Source organism: Miscanthus floridulus, chromosome 3 (assembly GCF_019320115.1).
Source record: "Miscanthus floridulus cultivar M001 chromosome 3, ASM1932011v1, whole genome shotgun sequence".
In the NCBI taxonomy this organism is placed as follows: domain Eukaryota; kingdom Viridiplantae; phylum Streptophyta; class Magnoliopsida; order Poales; family Poaceae; genus Miscanthus; species Miscanthus floridulus.
Genome location: NC_089582.1, coordinates 2,077,558 through 2,104,580, shown reverse-complemented (window position 1 = coordinate 2,104,580; position 27,023 = coordinate 2,077,558). Strand labels below are relative to the sequence as shown.

At 44.4% G+C, this 27,023-nt stretch overlaps 1 protein-coding gene across 1 annotated transcript; it reads right to left on the bottom strand.

The window, feature by feature from the left end:
• On the bottom strand, nucleotides 1-5,334 carry LOC136544760 (type I inositol polyphosphate 5-phosphatase 4-like). Its single transcript, XM_066536822.1, has 14 exons — nucleotides 4,507-5,334; nucleotides 4,234-4,321; nucleotides 3,511-3,603; nucleotides 3,210-3,300; nucleotides 2,898-3,002; nucleotides 2,298-2,798; nucleotides 2,067-2,202; nucleotides 1,769-1,962; nucleotides 1,570-1,678; nucleotides 1,186-1,334; nucleotides 837-1,079; nucleotides 582-645; nucleotides 405-445; nucleotides 1-311 (listed from the first exon to the last, which is right to left on the bottom strand). Exons 1-11 carry the CDS (start codon nucleotides 4,534-4,536, stop codon nucleotides 860-862), a joined length of 1,716 nt encoding a protein of 571 aa, XP_066392919.1. The 5' UTR covers nucleotides 4,537-5,334; the 3' UTR covers nucleotides 1-311; nucleotides 405-445; nucleotides 582-645; nucleotides 837-859.
• Between the last annotated feature and the right edge of the window lie 21,689 nt (nucleotides 5,335-27,023).

Below are 27,023 nucleotides of genomic sequence, written 5' to 3'. Positions count from 1 at the left end.
GCTAATTCATCCCATGTATCATTCACTGCCTTAAAACAGTTCCACAACCTGCATGGGATACACAAACACTAGCTGATTTTACAAAGTTTCTAAAACGAAAAGAAGCAAAAAAAAAAAACATATTCTGTTTGTCGACACTCCAGGGTCCAACTACCAAAAAAGAGGACAAAAAAAATTGATGCTAATATATTGCTAGGAGGAACTAAGGGGGCTAAAGCTGGATGAAATGTATAGTTAGCGACACAGGCTGGTACATCTCCGACGACATAGCCGTCGTTTTCCATTGGTCAGCAGCAAAATCGCCCAATGTCCTGCAGCAACCCAGCATATACATTGTCTGTTAGTTAATTTGGTTTTTGAAGTAACAACGGATGGTGTTGCCAGATGATTGATATAAACTGTACCTTTTCATTCAGTTAGTATTTGCACATTCTTTCTTTGGTATCTGCCATCAAGCATGCCAAACAAAGAGACCATTAGGTTTCAGACCATAACGATTCACAGCCACATCTTTGTCACTAAGTATATGTCTCAAGTTGGCAAACAAATCGTCAAGGGGGAAATTGTTTAAGCGTACTCACATCTGATTGTCTAGAGAACTGAATCTGGAACCCTACATATAGAACATTTGACCAACCTCCTAACCTGCATTAAGTATCCAGAAAGAGTAAATAAACAGTGGAGTACTATTACAAGTCAAGGGTTGCCAAAAAGGAAACAGAAAATGAATGCAAAGTCAACAAGGCGCAGAGGCATCTCTAGGCCTCAATGCAGCCCGAACGAAGTGCAAGTTGTAGTGTCATTGGGGACTTCTCGGTTACAAGAAGTTAGCTTACCTTATATCATGCTATAAGTCAACTCAATAAAACTTTATTTCTCTATAGCTCTGAGAATGTGGCAAGAGCTCTTCCACCTCAATTCTAGAGCTGAAATATCCCATGTTTCTCCTCCTTTGGTGTACAATGTCAACCTCTGCCAAGAAAATACTGTACACCGGCCTGTGGTCGGAGAAACGAGACTCTCCACGAACATAAGACAGCTGATTGAGGCCGTTACCATACCAGAGAATGCGATCACACCTGCTCGTTTATAAGCAAGATATGAAAGAAATGAGATCTTCAGTAAAATAAAAATACAGAAAAATATAGCAGATGTATCTATATTGTATTAACTAAAGGAAACTACCATGCTGGTGTTCTCCTCTTCTCTTTAGGGTGCCTGCCCTCTCCAGCATACCGATCTGAGTTGAATGAATATTTGTACGTGGGAGGAAAATAGATCCTCCCTTCTTTCCAACCCTGGAAAACACGTCCATATCTTTGTTGCATCCGCAGCTGTTTCATAAGAGGTAAACTCAAAGGTTTGCCGTAGCCTTCATGATATAAAAAATGGGGGAGAGATAGAAGGAATAAATTATAGAATGCAGTTTACGCCCTTCTCTTTTAGTCTTCTGAAACAACTTAATCGTCCAATTTGGTAGATTACTAAAGTATATTTCAGAGCGTTAACAGCTGAACAGTCATTTGCAGTAAAACTGAAATATATGCTAACAAAAAAGCACTTCGTTACCTGATCTTTCTCCAACAATTGCTTCCAGCTATGCATTTCGACAAGAGCCTTTGCCGAACAATACGATAGGGCAATCCGATAATTCAAATCCCCAAGCCATATAATCCGACTGCAATTGCATAAACAGTTAACAGACAAGTTCCCATTAGCTTCTATATTGATCTGCAATCTGCTGAAAGATACAAGTGAAGTCTCTTACTCATGCTCAAGAATTGTTTCAGGTGACTTAACATCACCAGCACCACGAACCCGCGGGAATCTGGTCTTCCTTAAAATTTCTAGAACATCAGAATTCCTGCGCAGTTCATCCCCTTCCTTTTCCCCTGACGTCAAATGACAACATATGAAGCAGAAGCTTGTCTGGTGCAAAGACATGCTTATTGAAATTGAACCCTGCAACAAAAGTGGAGGAGCTTACTAAAGTTTTTTTGGACATAGTGACAATGACTAAAATGTTACAGTAAGGAATATCTCCAGGATTTTTTATTATTTGCTACCTTGTTTCCAAGATAACCCATCAATCCTCTACCCACACAAGAAACTTTCAAGTTTCTAACATCATCTCTTATTTCATTGCGTACCCAAACTGTGAGAAATATGCCAACCATTTGTTTGCTGGCAACTAAGCAATACCTGAAAGCCACATGCATACTCAAAGGATTAGTTTCAAAGGAATTAAAGCCCAAACATGTGGTACAATTAAATGCATTATGAAGCATTCACAATACCTAGAGCTGTTTGATTGATCATCATTTTGTTCAGAAGGTGCAGATGCACTGTAGCTATGAGGGAATGGTGAAATTTGTGCACCATCACTCACTTCCATATCTATGTTTTCCTCATCAGGTGATCCAGGGCAGCGCAAATTTCCATCAAAATCACTTGGTCTGCCTCCTAAGTTGACTGGATCGCAAACGCTAAACCTGCGGTCTAGCCTTGGTTGCGGGAACATGAAGTCCCCATCCATTCTTAAACTACGGCTGAGGTTGTGGAACGACCGGCGATGAAAGAATGAGAAGTTCTCCTGCCTTCTTGCAGACCCCTCAAAATCAGCATCCAGTTCTACAACTGGATCAAGGACTGGTGAGGGTGTATGATAGCCACCACAACCACTAGCTCCAGGATTCTTGTTCAGTGTCCGCCTAATAAGGGACACCCACTTCTTGGCTGGAAGGTTATCTTCAGTGCCAAGAACGTTTCCCGCGTTCAAAGGGACAATCTCTTGAAACCTATCAACGATTTGAAGATCAAATTAACTGAAAAGCCTAAAAACCACTACCAACTAAGTCAAACTAGCTCGAAGGGAAGGCCATCCAACTGATACATACCCTAAGACATAGATATCGGCAGGAGGAGAAGTATGGAGCCATTCATCTAAATTTAGCCCCCTTGGTGGTGACTTACCACCGACGTTCCACGTTGCAGCAAAGATCCTACATGCAAATGAACAGAAGAGAATAATGATCGACAAGATTCCTTTAGCATATTATTGCAGTCAAATTGCATGAACTACCCAACAGTAATATGGACAATGATTAAAGGACAGAAGATTCCATCCGATCTACTAAACTGAAATTTCCTAATTACACAGCAGACATGATGGCCCTAGCAGAAAACACCGCATGGTGAATCAATGGTACCTGTAATCTTGCACTTCCGTCAGGCGTGCTGCATCAAAATTATTCTTCCCTCGGCGAGCGCGTTCAGCACTCCGCTTTGAAGACGATCGGTCTAGAGGCCCACAATTAACAGCAGGCATGAACAATCATTTAACATGACAGAAGAAAAGTGCTGATGCAGAACAAAGATTGAACGTACTGTAGATAAACAAAGTGGAACTGAGCAGCAGCTGTGGTGACTGGTGATGAGAGAAAGCTGCATCTCTGGAGCTACTGTACGAAAGAGGGAGTGTGTGTGGTCCAAATGGTTCATTGCACTTACCAGTTCTGCTTTTCTTGGCAGCAGTGCTTGCGCTTGCGCTTGCTTCGCTCGAGGAACAGCTGGGCCTCCATGATCCACTACCACCGTCCCTTGCTAGAATGGATCACAAGGCCAGTTGAGCAGAAAAGAAAATGAAGGAACCATACGCAAAGGAAAAGGTGCTTGCTTTGCTCGTGATCTTTGATGAAATCTCTATCCGATTCAGTCAGAAAATCGATTCAGGCAGATGGGTCACTCCAAGCAAATCAACCAAACGTTTTTGCAGGATCTGTGGCAAAAAGGCTATTGTTTGGTTGGACCTTTACAGGGCTGGTGCATCACGAGATCAAAACTGGAAACTGAAATGCACAAGGAGATATCTACGAGTGGAAAGTGTTTGACAGCGACATTTCACATGGTTGCTGATCTACCATCGAGTCGACACTAGGAATCTAATGCGGATAACTACAGAAACAACTGGGTGTTAAGAGGATAACCTCAACCTCAAGCAATGGGCGTTCTTGGATCAGGCAAGCCATTTCCCCCAAACCAAACCAGCAAGCAAATGTAAAGGATGCATGCCATTTTGTGGGCAGGGATTGGGAGGGATGCGGCCGCCTCTCATAATCACGAAATAAATGCACAGACATATACTAGCAATAAATAAATCAATCAATCCGAACAAGAAATGGGGCTGCAACCACCACTCATGTCGGAACAGCCAAAGCGATGCATCAACCATACCCTGGCCGGCGTCGAAATCAGCATGGAAGTCCTGCGCCTTGGGGCGGATGTTGAACCACTTCCTCACGAGGGACTTGGACCATGAAAGCTGCACACATGAAAAGGAGAAGAGCCAGGAGAGATGAGCTGCGGATCACGAAATGGAAAGAGCACCTACTGCTGGTACCACAACCTGAGAAAAATACAGCTCAGATGGACGAGCAACGAGACGGAAAACGATTCTATCTGATCAAGAAGGAAGAAAGAAAACATTGAAGCAGCCGACAATGATACCTTGCTCTTCTTGGCGCTCTCTTCCGTCATTGTTTCATAGCTCCTGCCCAGCAGGCGGCGCAGACAGCAAGAGGGATCTGTCACCCCGCCGCCGCCTCCTCAAGCCGTGATCCCTGGAGAGGGAAGCCTCAAATCCAGGATCCACTCCTCACCGGCGGCGAGGCTTTCACCGGGTTCCCCGAATCTCAGGCCGAACTAGCCACGGGGCAAGGCCCAATCAGCCGGCCGGACAGCCGCCCACCACGAGCCGCGCAAGATTGGATTTTTTTTTTCAGACGGCGGAGCCGCCAGCCCTCCAACCAGTGGGGAACAAACGGCGCAGGCCGAGAATCTCCCCTGCCGGCAATGCAGCTGCCTCCACCCTCCTCGCCAGCCTAGCCTCAAGGACGGACGACGCGGGAGCTGGGATTCGTCGTGACGAAGACCTACTTGTAGCCTCGTAGTACTTACTCCTACTACTGACTGAGAGAGAATACAGGGGGAGGAGCTGGGTGCTAGGAGCAGGACACGAGGTGGCAGAGGAGGCGGGGGGAGGACGACAAGGGGAGAGAACGGAGTGCTTGTGTTGTGTGCAGGGGAGAGAAAAAGGGAGTGGTGGAGGAGAGAGAAAGAGAGGCGAGGCTTCTTGTTTGTGCTGCTCTTTTTTCTCTCTCTACATCCCTGCTCGCGCTGGCTGCTTTGCTTTGGCCTCCTCTCTCCTCAAGCTTTTCTCGACCTTGTCGCCCAAATCCAGGGAGGAGGAGGAAGAGGGAGAAAAAAGAGCGAGGCAGCGAGCAAACGCAAAGCTGCGGGTGCGGGGGGCGGTGAGGCTGAAGCTCAAGGAACAGGGAGCACAAATGGCAGTGGGCTCGAGTGGTCTGGACAAAGCAGTTTGTTGGTCGCCCCGAGGGCAAATCCGGTACGGAATAAAAAATGTAGCTGGCTGGTTTTGGGGTTTCTTGGTAGGCCATTTGTGGAAAAACAAAAAGGCATTTCTTTGGTCCCGTTTAGATCCAAAATTTTTTGGATTTTGGCTACTGTAACACTTTCGTTTATATTTAGCAATTAGTGTCTAATTATGGACTAATTAGATTCAAAAGTTTCGTCTCGTGATTTCTCACCTAACTGTGCAATTAGTTTTTTTTCGTCTATATTTAGTACTCCATGCATGTGCCGCAAGATTTGATGTGACGGATACTGCGCAAAATTTTTTGGAATCTAAAAAGGCCCTTAATATGTGTCACCGCCAAAGCGTAGGTCGTCATACTTGTTATGTACATACATTTCTTTAGCGTGCGTGTTACTTCCACTACTTCAGACAATATACACATATCCAACACTTTAAAATCATCCTTCGGATAATACATATCAAAACCTTTAGAAATCGTCAAATAAATCTATGGACTTGTTACCGATAGATATTTAACCGACGTGTAATTGTTTGGTTTCCTATAGCCTGCAGCCCTTAACTAGGGAGAAACCCATCTGCTTGCGCGAGCACGCACTGTGTAATTATTGTGGTTCCTTATAGATAACCCGCAACCCCTACTTAGGGAGAAATTCGTGTGCTTGCGTGAGCCACGCGCATGTGTAATTATTGTGGTTCCTTATAGATAGCTTGTAGCCCTTACCTAGGGAGAAATTCGTGTGCTTGCGTGAGGCACGCGCCATGTATTTGTTTTGGTTCCTTGTAGATAGCCCGCAGACCTTAACTAGGGAGAAACTCATGTGCTTGCGTGAGGCATACGCGTGTAATTGTTTTGATTCCTTTAGATAGCTCGCAACCCTTAACTAGGGATAAACTCATGTGCTTACGTGAGCCACGACCAATGTATTTGTTTTGGTTCCTTGTAGATAGTCCGCAACCATTAACAATGGAGAAACTCATGCGCTTGCGTGAGCCACACGACGTGTAATTGTTTTGGTTCCTTGTAGATAGCCCACATACCTTAACTAGGGAGAATGAAACTCATGTGCTTGCGTGAGCCACGGGCGTGTAATTGTTTAGGTTCCTTGTAGATAGCTCGCAGCCCTTAACTAGGGAGAAACTCATGTGCTTACGTGAGCCACGACCAATGTATTTGTTTTGGTTCCTTGTAGATAGTCCGCAACCATTAACAATGGAGAAACTCATGTGCTTGCGTGAGCCACACGACGTGTAATTGTTTTGGTTCCTTGTAGATAGCCCACATACCTTAACTAGGGAGAATGAAACTCATGTGCTTGCGTGAGCCATACGCCGTGTAATTGTTTTGATTCCTTTAGATAGCTCGCAGCCCTTAACTAGGGGGAAACTCATGTGCTTGCGTGAGCCATGGCCAATGTATTTGTTTTGGTTCCTTGTAGATAGTCCGCAACCATTAACAATGGAGAAATTCATGTGCTTGCGTGAGCCACACGACGTGTAATTGTTTTGGTTCCTTGTAGATAGCCCACAGACCTTAACTAGGGAGAATGAAACTCATGTGCTTGCGTGAGCCACAGCCGTGTAATTGTTTAGGTTCCTTGTAGATAGCTCGCAGCCCTTAACTAGGGAGAAATTAATGTGCTTGCGTGAGCACGCGCCGTGTAATTATTTCGGTTCCTTGTAGATAGCCCATAGTCCTTAACAAGGGAGAAACTCGTGTGCTTGTGTGAGCACACGCTGTGTAATTGTTTTGTTTCCTTGTAGATAGCCCGCAACCCTTAACTAGGGAGAAGCGTGTGTGCTTGCGTAAGCCACGCCCCATGTAATTGATTTGGTTCCTTGTAGATAGCTCACAACCCTTATCTAGGGAGAACCTTATGTGCTTGCGTAAACATACGCGGGCCATGGTAGGCAAAAAAATGCTATATATATACTGTAGAACATCTCTCGTGTTAGCCTTTGCTTTTGAAATAATATTACCAACTTTATTAAACCTTAGAAGCGTGTGTTATTTCAAACAGCGTTATCTACACTTGTAAGTAGGAGCAAAATTAGAAACATTACCAACACGTCAATCCAATTCCAATTCCTAAAACACAAATGGAGCATATAGTGAATTCGTATAAAAATCATGAAAAATATAAGAAAGAGTTAATATTTTCGGACATCTCAAATTTATAATGACTCCGTTTCTTTGTAAACAGCGCCTTCGAAGGGATGAAGAACATCGACATATATAGGCACAGAGGTAAACCATCGTCTATAGCCACTGACCTAGTACGTGGCTAAGTTGCTAGTACATGTACAGCACCGTGTACACTACACAGAAACCCCCTGAAACCAGCAAAGGCACGCCTACCACCATTAGCCACTCACAAAACACTGTTACAACTCACAACGAAGCGAAATGATACGCACACCCATGCGTGGTGTGCGGGCCCGCATCAGGGGCCCACACGCGCGCTGCGTGCCTGTGCACAAGCCCCTGGCCCACTCTCTGACACCGGTCAGGCGGTCGCGTGTGGTCCCGGACGGATTCGGTCTTACACCAGCAGTGCCGTCACTCCTCCTGCCACTGTGGAATCCCCACTGTGACACTCACACCGCCTACGAAGTGGGCCTGCGGGTACGCTACTGACATGTGGGGATCAAAACTCTCTGGACCCACTTGTCAGTCTCGGTGTGGTTTGATGGGAGCGGGGTGCTTGTTGGCTTGGAGATGGAGGGCTGCCCTGCCTGCACGGATCGTGGTAGTTAAAGCGAATTAAAGTGCGTAAAGATCGTGAAGAGAGAGGAAAGAAGAAGAAGAAAAAAAGGGAAAAGGAAATGTTTGTTGAATGAATCTTGGTCGTGACGAGATGAGCCTTTTCAGTGAGCACAGTAGGCTCAATAATTTAGTCCTTGTATATACAATTGATTATTTTTTCCCTTCCGCGTATTTCATCTGCTCATTTATAGTGATATATGATTGGAGTAATAAATTTTTGTTTAAGTCTTAAATCAAATACTCCTTCTCATTTTGCATTTAAAAGTTGTATATATACGGTGAAACATTTTTTGTTAACTTGGCACATCAGTATATACAAAAAAAAGACACCTGAGGTATATAGGAAACAAAGTGAAAAAGAATCACGTACTGTACAACATGGTGCTAGTGCTACGGTTTGTCATGCACAATATATATGCTTTACCTTTGTTTGCTGAAACAGTAGTTATTTTTAGGAAATTAGTCCAAGTCAAAGGCCCATAGTAAAACCATGCCAATCTTTACATTTTGAGACCGGACAGAATACTTTTTTTTTCTCTTTAGAATTTTACTAGTATAGTATACACACTGCAGCCTGCCTTGAACAATACGCTAGCTAGGGCGCGCGGGTCCCAGTGACAGGCGGGCAAATGATTTTTGTGGCGAGTCGGCGTCTAAGCAGTAAGCACACGGGATAATCATATCGATCGCCATCCATCCCCAGCTGATCCAGAGCTGCTAAGCCGGCCGCGTGTGCTGTGCAAATTAAACAGTGAGAGGACAAAGGCGAAAACGGCTGTAGCTTGCTGCTGCTGCCTAACATCTTGTCAAACTCACCACCTCTCTCACCTTCTTTTCTTCTCTTTTGGGAGAGAAATGAACTCTGCTCACACTTAACTCGCTAGTGACGTGTACAGTGTTTGACGGCAACTTGTGAGGTTGCTCTCGTGCACGAAGAGACCAGAGCTGCGTGCTTATTGGCCACAATAATATAATTTGGGGTAGATGCAATAATGTTTTGGGTTCGGTTTGGCTAGCACAAAAGGAGATCATGAAGGAGAACATATAGGGTCTGTTCGCTTGAATTTATCAGCCGGTTTATCAGCTACAATCTACAGTATTTTTCTCTCACAACAAATCAGCCAAGACCGGCTTATCAACCGACTTTAATACCAGCCGAACATGCCCTGGTGGAATATTGGATGTATTACATTGGGCCTCGTGAGCTGATTATATAGGGTACATAGGACTAACACCCCATGGTACCCAATGTGGTACTATTTCTATTTACTCTAACATCCCCCGTAGTCATAACGGGAGCGCGGCAGACGGTGAGACTAGAGAAGAAGCTGACAAAGCTAGCATCCCCCGTAGTCATAATAATCGATGCGTCGTGTATGCTGTGGCTGGAGAAGAAGCCGATGACTCCTCATGCAAGGCGGTAACCCTTTATGCCGATGTCTAGGTAGTCGAGCGTGAGGGCGGAGTAGCCGTGGTCGAAGAAGCCGTGCTGAAGATGGTCGAGGTCGACGTAGTTGTGGTCGGGTTGGCGTGTCGATGGAGCTGCAGGCGCACAAGGGGCGCCATGGTGATGACGGAGACGCGTTGAGGTAGTCGTCATGGGAGGAGGCGATGCTGAAGTCGACACACTCAAGGCCGTCGTGGACGTACAAGAAAGGAGACGACGCAATCAAGGCAGATGGGGTGGAAACGAGAGGGTCGATGCTCAAGTCGATGCAGCCAAGCCGCCTGAGCGTCGAGGCGCGGCTAGATTTGCCAAATCCAACAACACGTCGAGGACGAAAGCACGCGACGGTGTTGCCAATACCGGGCGTACAAGGGAGAGGGCCCCAATCATGTGGTTGAGCTGGACGAAGAAGCAATGCGGGAGAGGACGCATTGGCGAGTAGGACTCAGCGATGACGCGAGGTGGCGGCCGGACCGGCGAGCAGGGCTCAGTGACGGTGCGGGTAGGGGCAGCTCGATGACGAAGACCCAATCAGCAAGACGAAGACCTTTGTGCAGATGGATGGCGCAGCACAGTCATCGATGCACAAGTGACGGCGATGTAGATGCAACGGCGAAGCGGACACACGGGCGGCGGTGCTGCGGCCTGATGAGGCGACACGACATCAGCCCTATTGCTCGGAGAAGATGCGCGTAGTACTCGACGATGGTGTCGATGATGAGCCGATGGAGCGTGCAGCCGTGCGGGGACGGACGATGCACTACCGATGGCGTGCCAGGGCAACCGATGGCCTAGTCGATGCCGATGTCCGAGTAGTACGCGCGAGGTCGACGGGCGGTGGACGACTCAATCCTGATCAGCGATCGGGCAAACCAAAAAGATACAGCAGCAGGGGATCGGGTGTACCCAGCGAGACGGCACGACGGCGGCGGTGCGACCCGATCGGGCGACGTGCGGGGTTGAAGGCGCCGATGCGGATTGACGTGGTGGAGATGGGCAGATCCGCCCGATAGCAGCGACACGCCAGATCTGGCTGCCTCCATGGCAGCATAGGGGCGGGCGTGTGGCCGGGCCTGGCCACCACCACGGTGGCACGGGACGGGGCTAGTTCCATCTGCCTCCATTCGATGAAGATCAGGAAGGTGTTGACGGCGACAACTTGCGATGAGCCTAGGGACGAGGCGGCGGCGGCCCGGCGATGACGTATGGAGAACCCGATCTGCTGTGCGACGACGACAAAGGCAGCCGGATCAATAGGATTGGGCGCCTAAACGGGGGCGCTGCCCCCGGCGGAGATGGATCTCTCCTCGGGGGCGCGCGGTGTGGAAGCAGCGGCGGTTAGGGTTAGGATCTAAACCTAGATGAATGATACTATGAAGGAGAATATAATTGGTGGAATATTGGATGTATTGCATTGGGCCTCATGGGCTGATTATATATGGTACATAGGCAGTGGCGGAGCCAGGTTAGAATTCAAGGGGGGCCAAATTTAGTCTTGTGACTAATCACTACTTATATGCATAATCTTCTTATAATTTCTATATAACACAGCCATATAATTCTAGTGGAGGAGTTTGTAAGCTAAATTAAATATATTATTAGACAAAGTATAACCGGAACGTATGCAATGCATATGCAGTCTACTATATGTTACTTGATGAGTGTAAGGTGTTGCAAGATGACTCTTGCTAATTGTCATTGTGTCTTTGAAGTCTTAAGTAGAAGAAGAGAGCAAAATAGACGTACTAAAGTATAACAGAGTAATAAGTGAAATATTATAACGCAGTTGCATGTAAACAGCGGAAACAACAGTACTCATTTGAAACAGCCAGATGAGCTAAACACAAATGCTAATTAAGTTCTGTAATAGTGCGTTGAAATATACTCCTAGCATCATCAGAATGGAAGCTAAAAGGATAAAAATAGCTAATGCAAGCCGTGGAGTAGATGAATGCATGTCGATGTGCTTGCGGTAGTGGTAACTTTCAAGTGTGCATGCATGCTATTCTATCCCGAGCAAGGGGGGGCCAGCGCCCAGGATGATGGTACTATTCATATTTACTCAAACAGATCAGATGCCATGGTATGAAGCATGGAAAATGGGGGCATGCATGCATTTGGACCAGCATCACAGGTCGCTCGTCAGAATCAGATCACGGGGAACATTGCTTATAGTACAATAATTGAACCGTAGATCAAGGATGGAAGTTTGGATGAGGTTTCGCCTTGATCACGATCATACATATATATTGGTTCTGGCCTCTTGGGGTCTCAAGTTGGAGCGAGAGCCATTTTAGAGAGAAACAAAAAGTTTTAGAGATGATTTAAGCAGGTTAATCCGCGTATATGTTAATGGATTAAGTCCAATTTACACCCTCCAACTTGCAGCAAAGTTCGGATTTCAACCTCGAACTTCAAAACCGGACAACTTTGGCCCTCCACCTCTCGAAAAAGTTCAACTTTCAACCTTTTGGGCGGTTTTGCGGGTGAACAGTAACTTTTGATATTTTCGGGAGCGCCGAAATTTATATTATTTTTTCGAGCATCTTAACGTCCTCAAATGAAAAAACTCAAAACTATAAAGTTGTAGATCTCATCGAGGTCTACAATTTACATATAAAAATTATCTTCATCCGACATCGTATTGAAGGGTTTTCTATTTTTTGAAATTTGAGTCTCATCACGCGATAAAATATGGTGCTGAAATTTTATATTATTTTTTCGAGCATCTTACTGTCCTCAAATGAAAAAACTCAAAACTACAAAGTTGTAGATCTCATCGAGATCTACAATTTACATATAAAAATTATCTTCATACGACATCGTATTGAAGGGTTTTCTATTTTTTGAAATTTGAGTCTCATCACGCGACAAAATTGTTTCACGCGTGATGAGACTCAAATTTCAAAAAATAGAAAACCCTTCAATACGATGTCGGATAAAGATAATTTTTATATGTAAATTGTAGAACTCGATGAAATCTACAACTTTGTAGTTTTGAGTTTTTTCATTTGATGACAGTAAGATGCTCGAAAAAATAATATAAAATTTCAGCACCATATTTTATCGCGTGATGAGACTCAAATTTCAAAAAATAAAAAACCCTTCAATACGATGTCGGATGAAGATAATTTTTATATGTAAATTGTAGACCTCGATGAGATCTAAAACTTTGTAGTTTTGAGTTTTTTCATTTGAGGACGTTAAGATGCTCAAAAAAATAATATAAAATATCGGCGCTCCCGAAAATATCAAAAGTTACTGTTCACCCGCAAAACCGCCCACAAGGTTGAAAGTTGAACTTTTTCGAGAGTTTGAGGGCCAAAGTTGTCCGGTTTTGAAGTTCGAGGTTGAAATTCGAACTTTGCTGCAAGTTGGAGGGTGTAAATTGGACTTAACCCTAAGTTAATTATACCTACATATTGATTTCGTGGGCTAACCCCCTTGCATATCATGGAGTCTCAAGCTTTTCGGGAAAGCTACCAATTGCATCAATTATTGATCTGTTGCTATCAAAACTTAACACCGGATCGTAGATATGCTATAACATGATTGGGACGCACACACAAATAGCAGTGGCGTGTATAGTGTAGGTGTAGGTACCTGGGGATTGTATATAGGTACGTACCTATATACAATATACCGGGTGCAACGGCACAAGCATTTGTAGGTCCTACGTCGTACCAACAATATGGGATTGATCGACTCCCTTATTACTCAACGCCTGGGCACAAGTTAGACTAGGGACGCACGTTACTTTCTCCGGATAGCATCTTCTTCTTCCCGACCTCTCCCCGCTGCTAGCTCCCACGGCCACCCGAGCCGCCTACCATCCACCATCGATTTCTACCCCGCCCTAATTCCTAACTCTGGCGTCCCCCACCCCTGTCGTCGACTCCGCCCACCGGTTATCACTATAACACAACATACCTCTGCCGACACTTTCTATAGTGGGCAAAGGGCACTTTCGTCGACAGATAGCCTCCCACGAAAAGTTTTGCCGACAGTTAAGAAACAGTCGTGGTAGAAGCAGTCGGCGAAAGTTTTGCCGACAGTTTAAAGAACCACCGACACTTTTGGTGTAGCTAAATAGTATACCTTTCCCGACATTTGAAACCTACGCTGACAGTTAACCCTACACCGACAGGTAAGACATACGCCGACAGTTAATACATTTCCCGACAGTTTATATGTTGGTGAGGCCTTTTCCATAGCATGGTTGGAAAGATGTCCTCTGTGGCAACTAATCTGTTGGCAAAACTATTTAATAGATATTCATGTTAATACAATCTAGATAATTTCAGAAATCCACTTAATTATACAGAGAAAACATCACGTCATCAAATACATTTGATTTTATAGGCAAAACATATTAAATATTTTCAATACATACATCAATGTCTTAACTGCAAATCCATGTGCATCTCTCAACACTAATATATCCGAACAAACAAAACAGATACATAGAGACATGGACTTTTGAGTCAACAAAGCATGATCTCACACACGTTAAGAGCCAACCCTTTGTGTCATCGAAGCATGAGCAGCTGTAAGGTCAAGATGGCGGACTAGAGGGGGGTGAATAGTCCTTTCTAAAATTAATCGTGTCGGCTAACCGAAACAAGTGCGGAATTAAAACTATCAGTCTAGCCAAGACTACACCCCTCTATTTATGTTCTCTAGCACCTTCCAAAGATACCAATTAAGTAACAAAGGTGACGGGCTAGCTAGAGCTCACCTAACAAATTCTAGAAGCAAGGTCACATAAACCTATGCCACTAGTACTTTAAGCAAAAAGGGAGCTCCTACACATGTTAGTAAGCAAAAACACAAAGCCACCTAAGCTCACTAGCAATGCTCAATAACAAGGCAACCAATGCCAAATTAGAGAGCGTAAATACTTAGCTACACAAACTAAGCAATGTGACTAACAATGTTACACAAACCAAATTAGCCACGCAAGGAAGCCACTTCTATGCTACACAAGCAAGAAGGTAACTAGTGAGCTACACAAGTTTAACTCAAGAGCAACTACACAAGCACAATGTATATGAAAGTAATTACAAGCTTGTGTAACGAGGATGCAAACCAATGGGGAGAACAAGGTTGACACGGTGATTTTTCTCTCGAGGTTCACGTGCTTGCCAACACGCTAGTCCCCGTTGTGTCGACCGCTCACTTGGTGGTTCGGCGGCTAATTGGCATCACTCGCCAAGCCCGCACGTCGGGCACCGCAAGAACCTACCCCAAAAATGAGGGTAGCTCAATGACACGCTCAACTAGAGTTGCTCTTCGTGGCTCCCGCGGGGCGAGCACAATGCCCCTCACAAAGCTCTTCTCCGAAGCACCGCACAAGCTTCTTGCAGGCTTCGACGGAGACCACCACCAAGCCATCTAGGAGGTGGCAACCTCCAAGAGTAACAAGCACCATCGGCTTACAACTCGATCACGTAGTGCCACTCAATGCAACCTCAAGATGCAATCGCACTAGAATCGCTCTCTCACATAATCGAATGATCACTATCAAGTATATGTGAGATGGAGGGCTCCCAAACACTCACAAGCATGGACACAAAGTCCCCCGAGGTGCTCAGCACCAGCCATGGCCGAGGCCACCTTCTATTTATAGCCCCACGGGCTAAACTAGCCGTTACCCCTTCACTGGGCAAAACTCGTATCGACCGGACGTAGGACCTCAGCGTCCGGTCAACGGATGCTCGCCATGTGTCGCCTCCATTCAACCTCAGTCACTTGATCTCAACGGTCAAGTGATGACCGAACGCAGCTGCACAAACTAACCGGACGTAGCAACCCCAGCGTCCGGTCGTTTCCAGTAAGGTACCAGTCGCGATCGGACGCGTCCGGTCCTTCTCCAACTTTTCTGTGTCGCCTACGTCACCGTACGTCAGCCTGACCGGACGCACCCTGCCAATGTCCAGTCACTTCCAGCGCCAGCGTTCGGTCGAAGACCGACGCCTGCACGCTCTCTGCCACCACTGACCGGACGCAGGACCCCAGCGTCTGATCACCACGTGACCAGCGTCTGGTCCACTCTGTGAGACCCTATCTTTTCTATATAGGGCGCCGGTGGCACCGTCGGACTCCGTCGGTGGAGTTCCAAACCCTTCCCGCCTCTGTTTCATCGTCGAGTTGATCCATATCAACTCCAACTTCATCTCCTTTGTAAATGTGCCAACACCACCAAGTGTACACCACCATGTGTATGTGTGTTAGCATTTTCACAAACCTTTTCCAAAGGATTTGCCACTCAACTTGCCATGCCACTCAATCCTAGCAACGATGAAAAGTTAGATCACTCGAGTGGCACTTAGATGACAGATACGCAAACAAGTTTGCCCCTCTTGATAGTACGACCATCTATCCTAAACCCGGTCATCAACTTCTCTACACACCTATGACCGGTGAAATGAAATGCCCTAGGTTATACCTTTGCCTTGCGCATTCCATTCCATCTCCTCCAATGTCGATGCAACACATGCACCAACATGATCAACAATGATATGATCCACTTCATATCATCATGTGATCATATTGGTTCATCGATCTTGACTTCACTTTCTTTTCACCGTTGCCTTCGTCCATTGGCGCCAAGTCTTGCTCAAGCTTTACCGCCACACGGTCCATCGCTCTAAAGCCTCCGACTTGCCCTTCACGCTTGCAACCGGTCCATCAAGCCAAGTCTTGTCTTGATCTTCTCCACCTTGATTACATGACTCAATGTCATGTCTCATGTGCAATGAGCTCCTTCATCATCACATGTGTGAGCTTTGCAACATCTCCAAGCCATTTTCACCTTCATGGCATATGTTGCTCACACATATGTACCTGTGGACTAATCATCTGTATATCTCACATAAACACAATTAGTCCACCTAGGTTGTCATTCAATTACCAAAACCACTCAAGGACATTTCAACAGCCCACTCTAATTCTACACCCCAGCAACATAGATGTAACTGGAATAAATTCAAGAAAAAAAGTGAATAAGTTCAGCAATAGGTGTCCTTGTCTTAGCATGCTGTTATGGAAGTAAGAGGCTCCGGCACCCTTGTAGTGAAGCACTTGTAACTTGTAAGTCCTGCATAAGCAAAGTATTATTAACTGGGACAAATCAAATCAGGTTGCATATCTCATAATGACATAAATGAACACCATTAGTAATCTTAAACACTACATAACATACATGATTTTGGATACTTAAAACAATTGTCATCAGTGCTGCATTTATTTATAGCTAACCTATCAACTTCATGGTCATATTCGGGCATTTGAAATAATCAGAATCCTGCCGATCTCGGAGGCAAGATGGTATGGTATACAACACGTACTGTCTTACAGCATTAACTAAAACTCTAAAGTTAAATAACAGAACCAGAAATCTAGAAGGCAGGAAAAAGATAACAGAAATCTACATAAGATAGATCCAAGTAATGATAAAATCAAAGTTCTTAACTCATTGTTGATCTTGAAACACTGAAAAAAATTTATAGAACATTTGGTCTCTCTTTACTGAAATTCTATACAGATCATCAGCATCATGTGTTTCTCCTTCAATTGTTCCTAAAATTAAAAATTCCAAACCCATGAGAATATGTTCCAAGTGTACAAAAAAAAGGGCTACTATGAGCCAACAAAGTCTAATAACTTCACAATGAATCAGTCTGCATCTTTTGATTTGTAAATCCTGGTTGCCAATGGTTAATTGGAAAAATAAAAGAACTTTCAATTGCACTGAATAGCTGGTTGCAGATATGAATCATCCTAACACCCAAACCTGAGAATGCATGCATAGACAATGATCTACAGTGACTGAGTGGCACACATCAAATCTGACAGTGCAAGGGGTCATCCAAACATCTCATTGGCTAATTCCCACCCACTAGTAACTTCAATATTTTGCAGCCATTAGCGAAAGGCAGAGTGGTACCATTTCAGCATTATCTAACTTTCTCAGTGGCACCACATAACCATCAACTAAACACTCTGAGGAGCTAAGCCATAGCCGCACTTCTAGAAGAAAAGAAAGAATAGATAACTAAAAGTCATAGGCAAAGACAATTTTATTGTGAACAACATACCACAATGTAACACATCTCTAGATATGGCATATATAATATGAGCTTCTCAAACCTACAAATTTTTCCTACTATTTGTCTTTTGCTACAATGTGATCTATGAACTAATCAGGACTAGAAAATAGCAGTGGAGTCATTGATGACAACATCACTTCCATGATGGAATGCACACCAAAACTGCTATCAGGATTAGTCGAAAACATCACAATACACATCAGCAGGCTCAAGAATGTAACTTTCACCAGGAGGATAAATTAAGATACTACATTTCAGAACATGTCCAGAGATAAAACAAGAACCTGTATAGAGATAATACAAATAGCTTTCACTAGCAAAACTACTGAGACTCGAGTTCATGGAACAGTAGACAGAATCATGTCAAACAGCCATAGCTAAACCAATGATTTAAAAAATAATGGCTAAAGATTGTTTTCTAAGGGAAGCTAACATATATAAAAAATCCTAGTGATAAATTTCTGAAGCTGTTCAGATGTTTTTTTTTCCTGAGATCTTTACTCAATGACAGCCATAGCAATGACTACCCACACCTGATTCCCATCTAGCATTAACTTAAAACTGAAAGATATAGGATAAATTAAGATAGTACATTTCAGAACATGCTTCACACATGAAAAGTGCAGCAACAACCATTAGCCTTAATGGCCTTAACATATTATTACACAAAGTTTATCTACTCCACGTATGGCTGAAATTATTTGAGATCAGCATCTATAAAAAAATAAATAGACATGGATAAGCATTAGTTGTTTTATTGCGGACATGACTATGGCCATTACCTGTTTTGTTGCAGACATGAAGACTATGGCTTATAGTACCTAGCAGCAACCATGGTTTTTTTCCTTATCATCTCTTTCATAGAGTTCAAATCATACTGCTGAGACAAACAGGAATAAAGGCAGTAATTTCTTAGTGGACTTAAACATTCCACTTGAACTAAAAACTGAGACGGAAATTGAATACCTTTGGTGGTATAAATGTTGGAAGTTTATGTCCTTTCTTTTGCTTAAGAAGCTTTTCACATAGCTTTTCATGTCTACCAGCTTCTTTGACCCACTGCAGTACAAGGGAAACAATGGTACGCTACTTAGACAATGTCTGCAAAGTATTTTCAGAAACAATGCTGAAAAAGAGCCCCCTTCCACGCTGATAGAAATTTGGAAACTATATTTTATAAAATCTCTAGTTTGATTAGAATTTTAGGTTATGCTGATGGATAGAAGTCAATTCCAAAATCATTGGGCAAGAAAAAACAAAGGCTAAGCACACTTACAGTGAAGCCATTTGTTAAAATTTCTGTTTTTTCCATGTGCATTATCAGCTTTCTCGAGAGCATAGGCAGTAGCAGGATCCTCTATGACATATATACCTCCTTGGAAAGAGGGATCTGTTCAGATCCAGGGATATTGTAAATCCTAGAATCGGGTGAAAGGGGCCGAATCGAGGAGAGTGCAGCCTCTAGGAGCAGGGGGGCCTCTTACCTGGAACAAAGGAGAGCACCCGGAGTGGAGCCCAGTGCACGAGCAGCGGCGGGAGGATTTGGTGCCAGTCGCTGGAACTCCAAACCCTAACAAATCCTACGCGCAGATCCGGAGCTGCAACCGATGGGCCACATCTTGCGTCGACGCGGAACTGCAGGCGATGGGGGATCCGTGTCGGGCGTCGATGGAGTGCACTGGCAGCGACCGGGGCAGGACGGCGAAGGCGGAGGGCAGGAGAACGAGATTGGAATCTGGTGGCGCGAGGCATGCGGAGCTCGGAGGGTGGCGATGCAGCAGGGCTCGACGCTGAGCTTGAACGGGCGGCGGCCGGGGCTCGGCATCGGGGATGTGCGAGTGAGTCCGGGGAACGCATGCGCGGCCGCGGGATGGCTGCTACGACGGACGGGCAGCGGCGTTGAGCGTCTGATTAGTGATTCTTTTTCTTTTCTTTTTTATTTTTATTTATTTATTTAGGTGGAACTTGGGAAGGTGTGGCACGGAGTCAAATTTTCATCGACGCCCTTTGCAAAGACCGCGCGCGCCAGGCCAATATTTTCCTTCCTGCGTCTCCTCATTTCAGCGAGAAACGTTTTTTCTGCTCCGTGTCATGGCGCCATGTGCTCTAGGTGCAGGCTGGACTCGTACTCATACCCTTGGCCGACAGATGACCAGTAGCTAAGCTATTGCTACGCCGACAGGTAGTCTGTCTACTGAGTTTGGCCGACAGTTTATCAGTCATCAGAGAAACGCCGACAGATAATTTGTAGTCTTCCTATATGATTGTCGACAGATGAGATCACACCAAAAGATCGTTCTTTTGCCAACAGATAAAGTGTCTATGATACTAACCCTTTATCAACAGATAATAGTGGGGAAAAGTGTGTCATGGTGTAGTGTATCCTCCATCGCTTGGCTATAGGCGCCGTTGCTGTCTTATCTCGCCGCCCAACGATCCGCCTCCGTCGCCGGGCCGGCTGCCACCCCCGGCCATCCCTCTAGGTTTGGAAGACACCGGAGAGCCCCAAAGCTCAAAGCTGAGCCTTAACACTAACCACCTCTACCCTGTCACCGCGCCGCCTGCCCACACCCTGCCTGCCCCATGCGGCCACTGCCCTCCCCTAACATTGTGGGTCTTCCGCATAAGACGATGGTCACCACTCACATATCTCGTCACGTGTCTGTGCGTTGCTTCCTAATGCCGACGCACACGCGCCGAATAAGGAAGGATTTGGCACATATCTATCCGGCACTCCATTTTGCTTCGTGTATCTAAACACCCTTCGAGTTTCACTAGCAATGCTCATATATATGTATGGCCTGTGTGGTACAATTTTTTTACGAGAAACGCGAAGCTACAAATACACAAAAAACACGGTGATCAATATAAGATGATGTAACTTAGTTCCTGCGTTTTAATATAAAATACAGGCAATAAAGAAAAAAACATGTTTTTTTAAAGAGATTAACTCGGCTTTTAAGAAAGCCGATAATAAGAGAAAAGACATGAGTGGCCAGAAAAGAAAAAAAGAACACGTCATTTGACTTTGACCCTAAACAACTTATAAACTTAACCAAACAAATTACCCTGTATATAGCCTTTTCAAGTAGTCCCAGCGACAGACAAAAAAGAAAGGGACGTACGCACACGTATGCAGTATGCACGCACCACACAATCGATCAACCGTAGGTGTAGTGACAACGCTGTTCACATACATGCTGCTTTGCATACGCTGACGAATCCATCACGTACGTACGTTATCCGTACAAAGTAGTAGTAGACGATGTACGTATGCCGCGTCGGTTCCGTCGCTATCGATCTCCAGGACAGCATCTATCTACGAGTATATACGCAGCGATCGAGATGGATTAGTAGGGTCGGCAAATGGCCGGTCCCCTACTACAAACTGTTGTACGGAAAAAGATGGTAACAACGACGTGCACTGCTCCTAGTTATGAGCATCAATGACAAGGCGCGACGCACAGACACACAGCATGGGCCTTCTTTCCCTGCACGAATTTGCATGCATAGTAGGGGTAGTATTTGCTTGCATCTCTCTCTCACTAGTCATTATATTCATTGCGGTCGCATGCGGTTGCGGTGCCGGTCAATGGAGTTCGCCGGCCGGCAAACAGGCGCCTTCTTCATTCGGACAGCACAGGTGCTATGATTGGGCGCCGGCGTCCGGCGATCCATTCATCCATCACACAGCATAATTCACCGTGTGCAACGGACGGGGAACACCACTGATCCATCCATCGATAGCATGCATGTATATATATATGGATCCGCACGTCACTGACACGCTGAGCCCGCCCCTGCAGCGGCTATCATCTAGTCGTACGCTCGTACTACTAGAGAAATGCAACGCAATGGATTACCCTTGCAAAAAGGCTGACGACGTACACTCCATTTGACAAGTGTCAGTGTATATATCCAGCACCATCAGGATGCGGCCTGAGATGAAGAATCTCAAGCCGAGGGGCATCGTCGTCAGAAATCGATGGACACGACGACTTGTCCCGTTGTCTGCATGCCATGCACGCACATGCTCCATCGATAAGGATTCCACGCATCTCAGCAACGACGTTGAATATGTTATGTTATGCTGCTATGCTATGATCTGACCGGACATGCATGCAGGCTCACGAGCGTGCATTGACACCAATGTGTGTTTATCTTATTTTTCTTATACGTGCATATCGATCGCTCATGCATCGTCCATGCATGAGACCAAAATTTGGTTGGTAGAAAGTTGCCTTGCTTTCTCTATTTGTGTGTTTTGTTTATTTCCTTTTGTGTTTGTGAAAGGAATCAAGTAGGTAGGTGTATGTGTGTCCTCTCATACATATTGTGCTTAACCATTTTAAGAATTTATGATGGAGACCGCGCAGCATTTAGCTTGCTAGGATGTCTATATTAATAAATATAGCATCACTTCTGTATTTTAGGTGCTTGATTATTTTGTTGTTATTCAGATAATATGTATTTTTTTATTGTTTGAGTAATAACAATCGTACTAGTTGATGGTCAAAGATTGTTGTCTAAAAATTCATACACCTGAAATATAACAACTCCCATATAACATAACTAAAATTCTAATGAACCATGCGTGACGACTGAGGAAGAATATGGAATAATAATGGACTTACGATCGTACATATATAATGTATCCGAAAAAAACCCAAACTCCTCCCCCCTTATTAAAAGTATCAAGCCTTTGAAATTTGAACCAAACATTTTGCAGGTCTAGTCGGTTACTCTCCTTGCCTCATTTCTTTCCGTCCTGTTGTCGTTTGGGTTCCTAACCACTTTCTTGGTGGTTCTAACCAGTACTATGGGATCTCCCAAGACTCATAGATGCGTTGTGTAAGCCATTCTTTCAGCACTCTTTCTTTTTAATGAAATACACGCGAAGTCGTGTTCTAAAAAAAGAAATAGGAACCAAACACTTGTAAGAGGATGATATGATGTAAGATGCAGTTGGCAGTTCAAACGTTCTTGGAACCGAAAACAGACACCTTTGAGTGAGGAATTAAAGCTTAATTTCATTCCCTCAATGTTAAGAAGAACGAGAGTAAAGAAAAGATGATTGTAACTCAAACTCGGGTTAATTTGTAATCCAAACAGGAACAGTGGAGCACCCGAGATACTACGCATGCAGTGGACAAAAATACCAGGGCAATCTACAATGGCAGTTAAACTTTGCGTGAGTGCCTGTGTGTGTTAGATTTTTACTTACTTACTAAAGCCTTGTTATTTTGGAAGGATTCATGACGTATTTGGTTGGTGGCCTGCCAGGTACTCGATCCCTACGTTCTAAATTATAAGTCGCTTTGATTTTTTAATACAATCAATTTGCTATGTCTACCCAAAAAGTCAAAGCGACTTATAATTTCAAATGGAGGGAGTAGGTTCCTCGTTAGCAGGCATCAATCCTAGCCTACCGGTGAACGAAATCGATAGCATGGATCCGCTGCTTGGCAAGCAACCTTGCCTGGCGGTAGAACGAAACAAATCCTCAATTTTTCTAGTTCCTAAACTAGCATCCGAGAAATATTTATGGTCCTGATTGTAAATCTGATATCTAATCCTTTCGGTACGGAGTTGATGCTGTGCACCCGCGCTTGACACCAACTTCCATTATTCCCATCTCACCAAACAAGCAAATCATGTGAGAATTGTGATGTGACATGCTTGTAAAAAGTGGTGCACAACATGAGGATATATTATATTAATTAACAAATAGCATATATATATATATTTACATATATACCATATTTACCGATTTACATATATATAATAAAAACTCTGGTGCACAGCCTGAGAATATATATATGCACACGCATCGAAAACACAGACGAGGATACCAAAGGTGATGGTTGGTGCACATGCATGCATGCACCCACCCCATAATATTTATTTATTTACACCAACGGCATGCATATGCATGCATGCGTCCAGCGTGTAGATCCAGATCCTGCCTCCGCCTTCACTGCATGCCGTGGTGGCACCCCAGCACTGTTGTGCCTACGTGGCTACGTCCACGGGCTCTCGGACGGATACATCTCGCTTGTTTGTTTACTAGTCCCCTGGACGCACCAGTCAGGATCTATGCTCTGCCTTGCTTTGGGACACTTGCATTGCATGCACTTGCTTCTTGAAATAAGTACGTTTTGACTGGATTGCTCGTATCTGGTTTATAATCCATGACTTGAACAATATTTTTCTCTCACACCAAATCAGCCAGCAGTACTTTTAGCCATGACTTATAAATCAATCCAGCCGAAACGAAACAGGCCGAAGATAATGAATGGATTCAATTAATCTGCCTCCCAAGCACGTACTCCACTCTCACTAGTTTAATTAGTCCAATAGTAATACTACTATATGTTTTGCTTAACACTAACATGCATTGCCATTGGTCCACGTACGCGTACCGTCCGCGCGCGCATCGAAATCCGTGATGCGATTATATTAAAGCAGGAATGCAGGATCAGATAGTGACACTGACACAGCAGCAGCTTGTGAGTCTCCATCTTTTCGTCTTTAGAAGGGGGGATTAGTCGTCGTCTGAGATATTCTGCGGTGTCCAAAGCCGCCTGAATCGATTTTGATTGCGTTGGTTACACTCGCTCTGGTCTAATCATCGGCGCGCGGCACGACTTTTTCAAAAGCTAGTGAAACCCTAGATCCGCGCCATCCACTCGAGAGACCGGCCAGCGGCCAGCGCTTTTCCGCTTTGTAGGGTGGCGAAATGGTGTATATCCGATGATGACAGAGGGGGCCCGCGATCGATGACGACCGTGTCCATGTTGAACAAAGGTTGATTACATACAAGCACCGTTAACCACTTGGTATATAGGCATTGATATATGCATGTTAGTAGAAAGAGTATTAAATTAAGTTATGATGCTAGCTGACAGCAACACTATGCGAATATATACATTTGAGTAATATAAAAATTGTGTACACTGAAGGAAGACCGATATAAGAAAACACAAAAAAACAATTCAAATTTACAGGGTATCCTTTGTTGTCTAACTTATCTTGTTATTTGGTACGTGGAAATTAATTACGCAATACTAACAATGGGGGAACTTGCTGTTGGAGTGATATCGGGTTAGTCAATGACTGACCGAGTCGTCTGGGGCCTAATAGCCCATAACAGTGTTGTTGTTCTATTATCTTGTTGTTGGCATCAATTCACCCACAGACAAAGGTCAAACTTAATTAATTCTACTGTTGAGCTGGGCGGTAATTAAGATGATATTAAGTCTAACTAAATTTAACAGAACTTGCTAATTTAATTAAAAACATATATACAAGAGTACTTGGGATATTTTTTGTTATAATGACAGAGATAGATAACAGTTGTAGATGCTGTTGGGTGTCGTTGTTATACCATATATTATCAGTTCATCACTGGCCTGTGGAAGCAAGACCCACACGTGTGAGTCTCGCAACAAGCAGCGCTGTGTTGGCCTTTGCAGCAGTGTCATGTATATTTTAAAATTTCCAAGGAAGAAAAACAGCACCAAAATAAAATGAATCGCACATCGACGTCCCAATTACTGTATTTCGTCATGTTCCTCCACAGTTCCATGTTTCGGCATGGATAACTGGATAGCGCTAGCCCCCGGCCCCTCCATCGATCGTCCATCTCCATGGACACAGACCTGCATTGGCTGGACACTAAGCTAGCTAGTGAACGGCACTGTTCCCATTGGCAGCGACGTCTGAACCTGCAAGGACGATGTGCCCTTTGTTGCACGTACGCCCATTTTGTAGTTTTCTTCTTCAGGTTGAGCTCATCCTTGTGGAGTTGTGGTCTTGCACTCTCATGACGGCAGTGGGTTCCGGTCAAAAGGATGTGGAGACGACGACGGGAGTTAAAGGCTGGAGGACAAGGGGATACGCACTGCACTGCACACAAGTTGCCCTCAAAAGTGTATATATAGGATGAGATCCAACAACACAGCTGAATAGTGGTAGGAGACTAGTAGAAAGTGCAAACTACAACAATCCATTATTGTTAGTGACCTATACTCCATCGGTCTCGAAAAAAATGTCGTTTTTTTAGTTTTAGACATCTTGTTTGACCATCCGTCTTATTCAAAATTTTTGTATAAATATCATATATTTTGTTATGACTTATTTTATCATTAGAGATACTTTACTAATGATTTATTTCTTTTATAATTTACATAAATTTTTTTAATAAGATGAAAGGTCAAACACGATGTCTAAAAGTAAAAAACATCACTCTTTTTGGGACGGAGGGAGTATACTACTATATATATAGCTCTCTCTCTCTCTCTCTCTCTCTGGAATTTACAAATTCAATACTGAAAAATCCATGTATATGTATATATATTATTCCACTTTGTGGGACTGCTGATCCAAGAGAGAAATTAAAATAAGCATCAATATGAAACTTAGTACGCCATCTGTTATATTGGATAGGAGCAATTTGATCGAAGAGGTACCCTCCCTAAAAAAAAACAACATAATTCTAGCTTTGAATCTGGACATGACGCATGTCCAGATGGAAAGCCAGAATTGTGTTTTTTTTTCTGAACTAGGAGAGTACGTCCGCATCCATAGAATAATACTAGTAAGGACTCGTATATGTTCAACAGGCATATATAAAAGTTTGTAAACTGTGTTGTGCTAAGCAAATGATTGATGCCTTCTCCAGTACACGCATCATTATCATTAGGAGAGTCGAAAGACTGGAGCATGCAGGCGTACGTGATCTATGATGCACGCCGCGCCATCCGGGGCCGTGCAGTGCATGATGCATGCATGCAGCCAGCTTCACGGGATCTAATATAAAAGGGGACAGCCATCCATAACACAGTGTCCCCTTAATGAAAAACGTGCCACGGCACGATCGCCAAAAAAAAAAAAAAAAAAAAAAAACCACAGTGTCGCCATCATTCCAGTACATTGCCTCTTGACCTTATCCCCTTTGGGGACCAATGCTAGCAGATCATGGTGTTGAATACCAGCCGTCAGATCTGATTCAGATCGTGATGCTCATCTGATCGTCCAGTGAGAGCACGGAGCTCCTAAATCTTCTTGATATCCGGTAACGGTGAACGGTGACTATGCAGAGAAATAGTTTACCAACAGGCAAAGTGTTTCTTTATTCGGTGTGTCTCCAGGTGCTTGAAAGTTTACCATTGAATCAGTCATATTCAACCTCCAGCTCCACTGGCCTCCTCCTCACGCCCACCCCGCCTGCCTCGGTGGTGGCCGTGCCCTCCACCTCGTACTCGACCCCGGGGCCGCCTTCTTCCCCTTACCCTCCAGCCACGG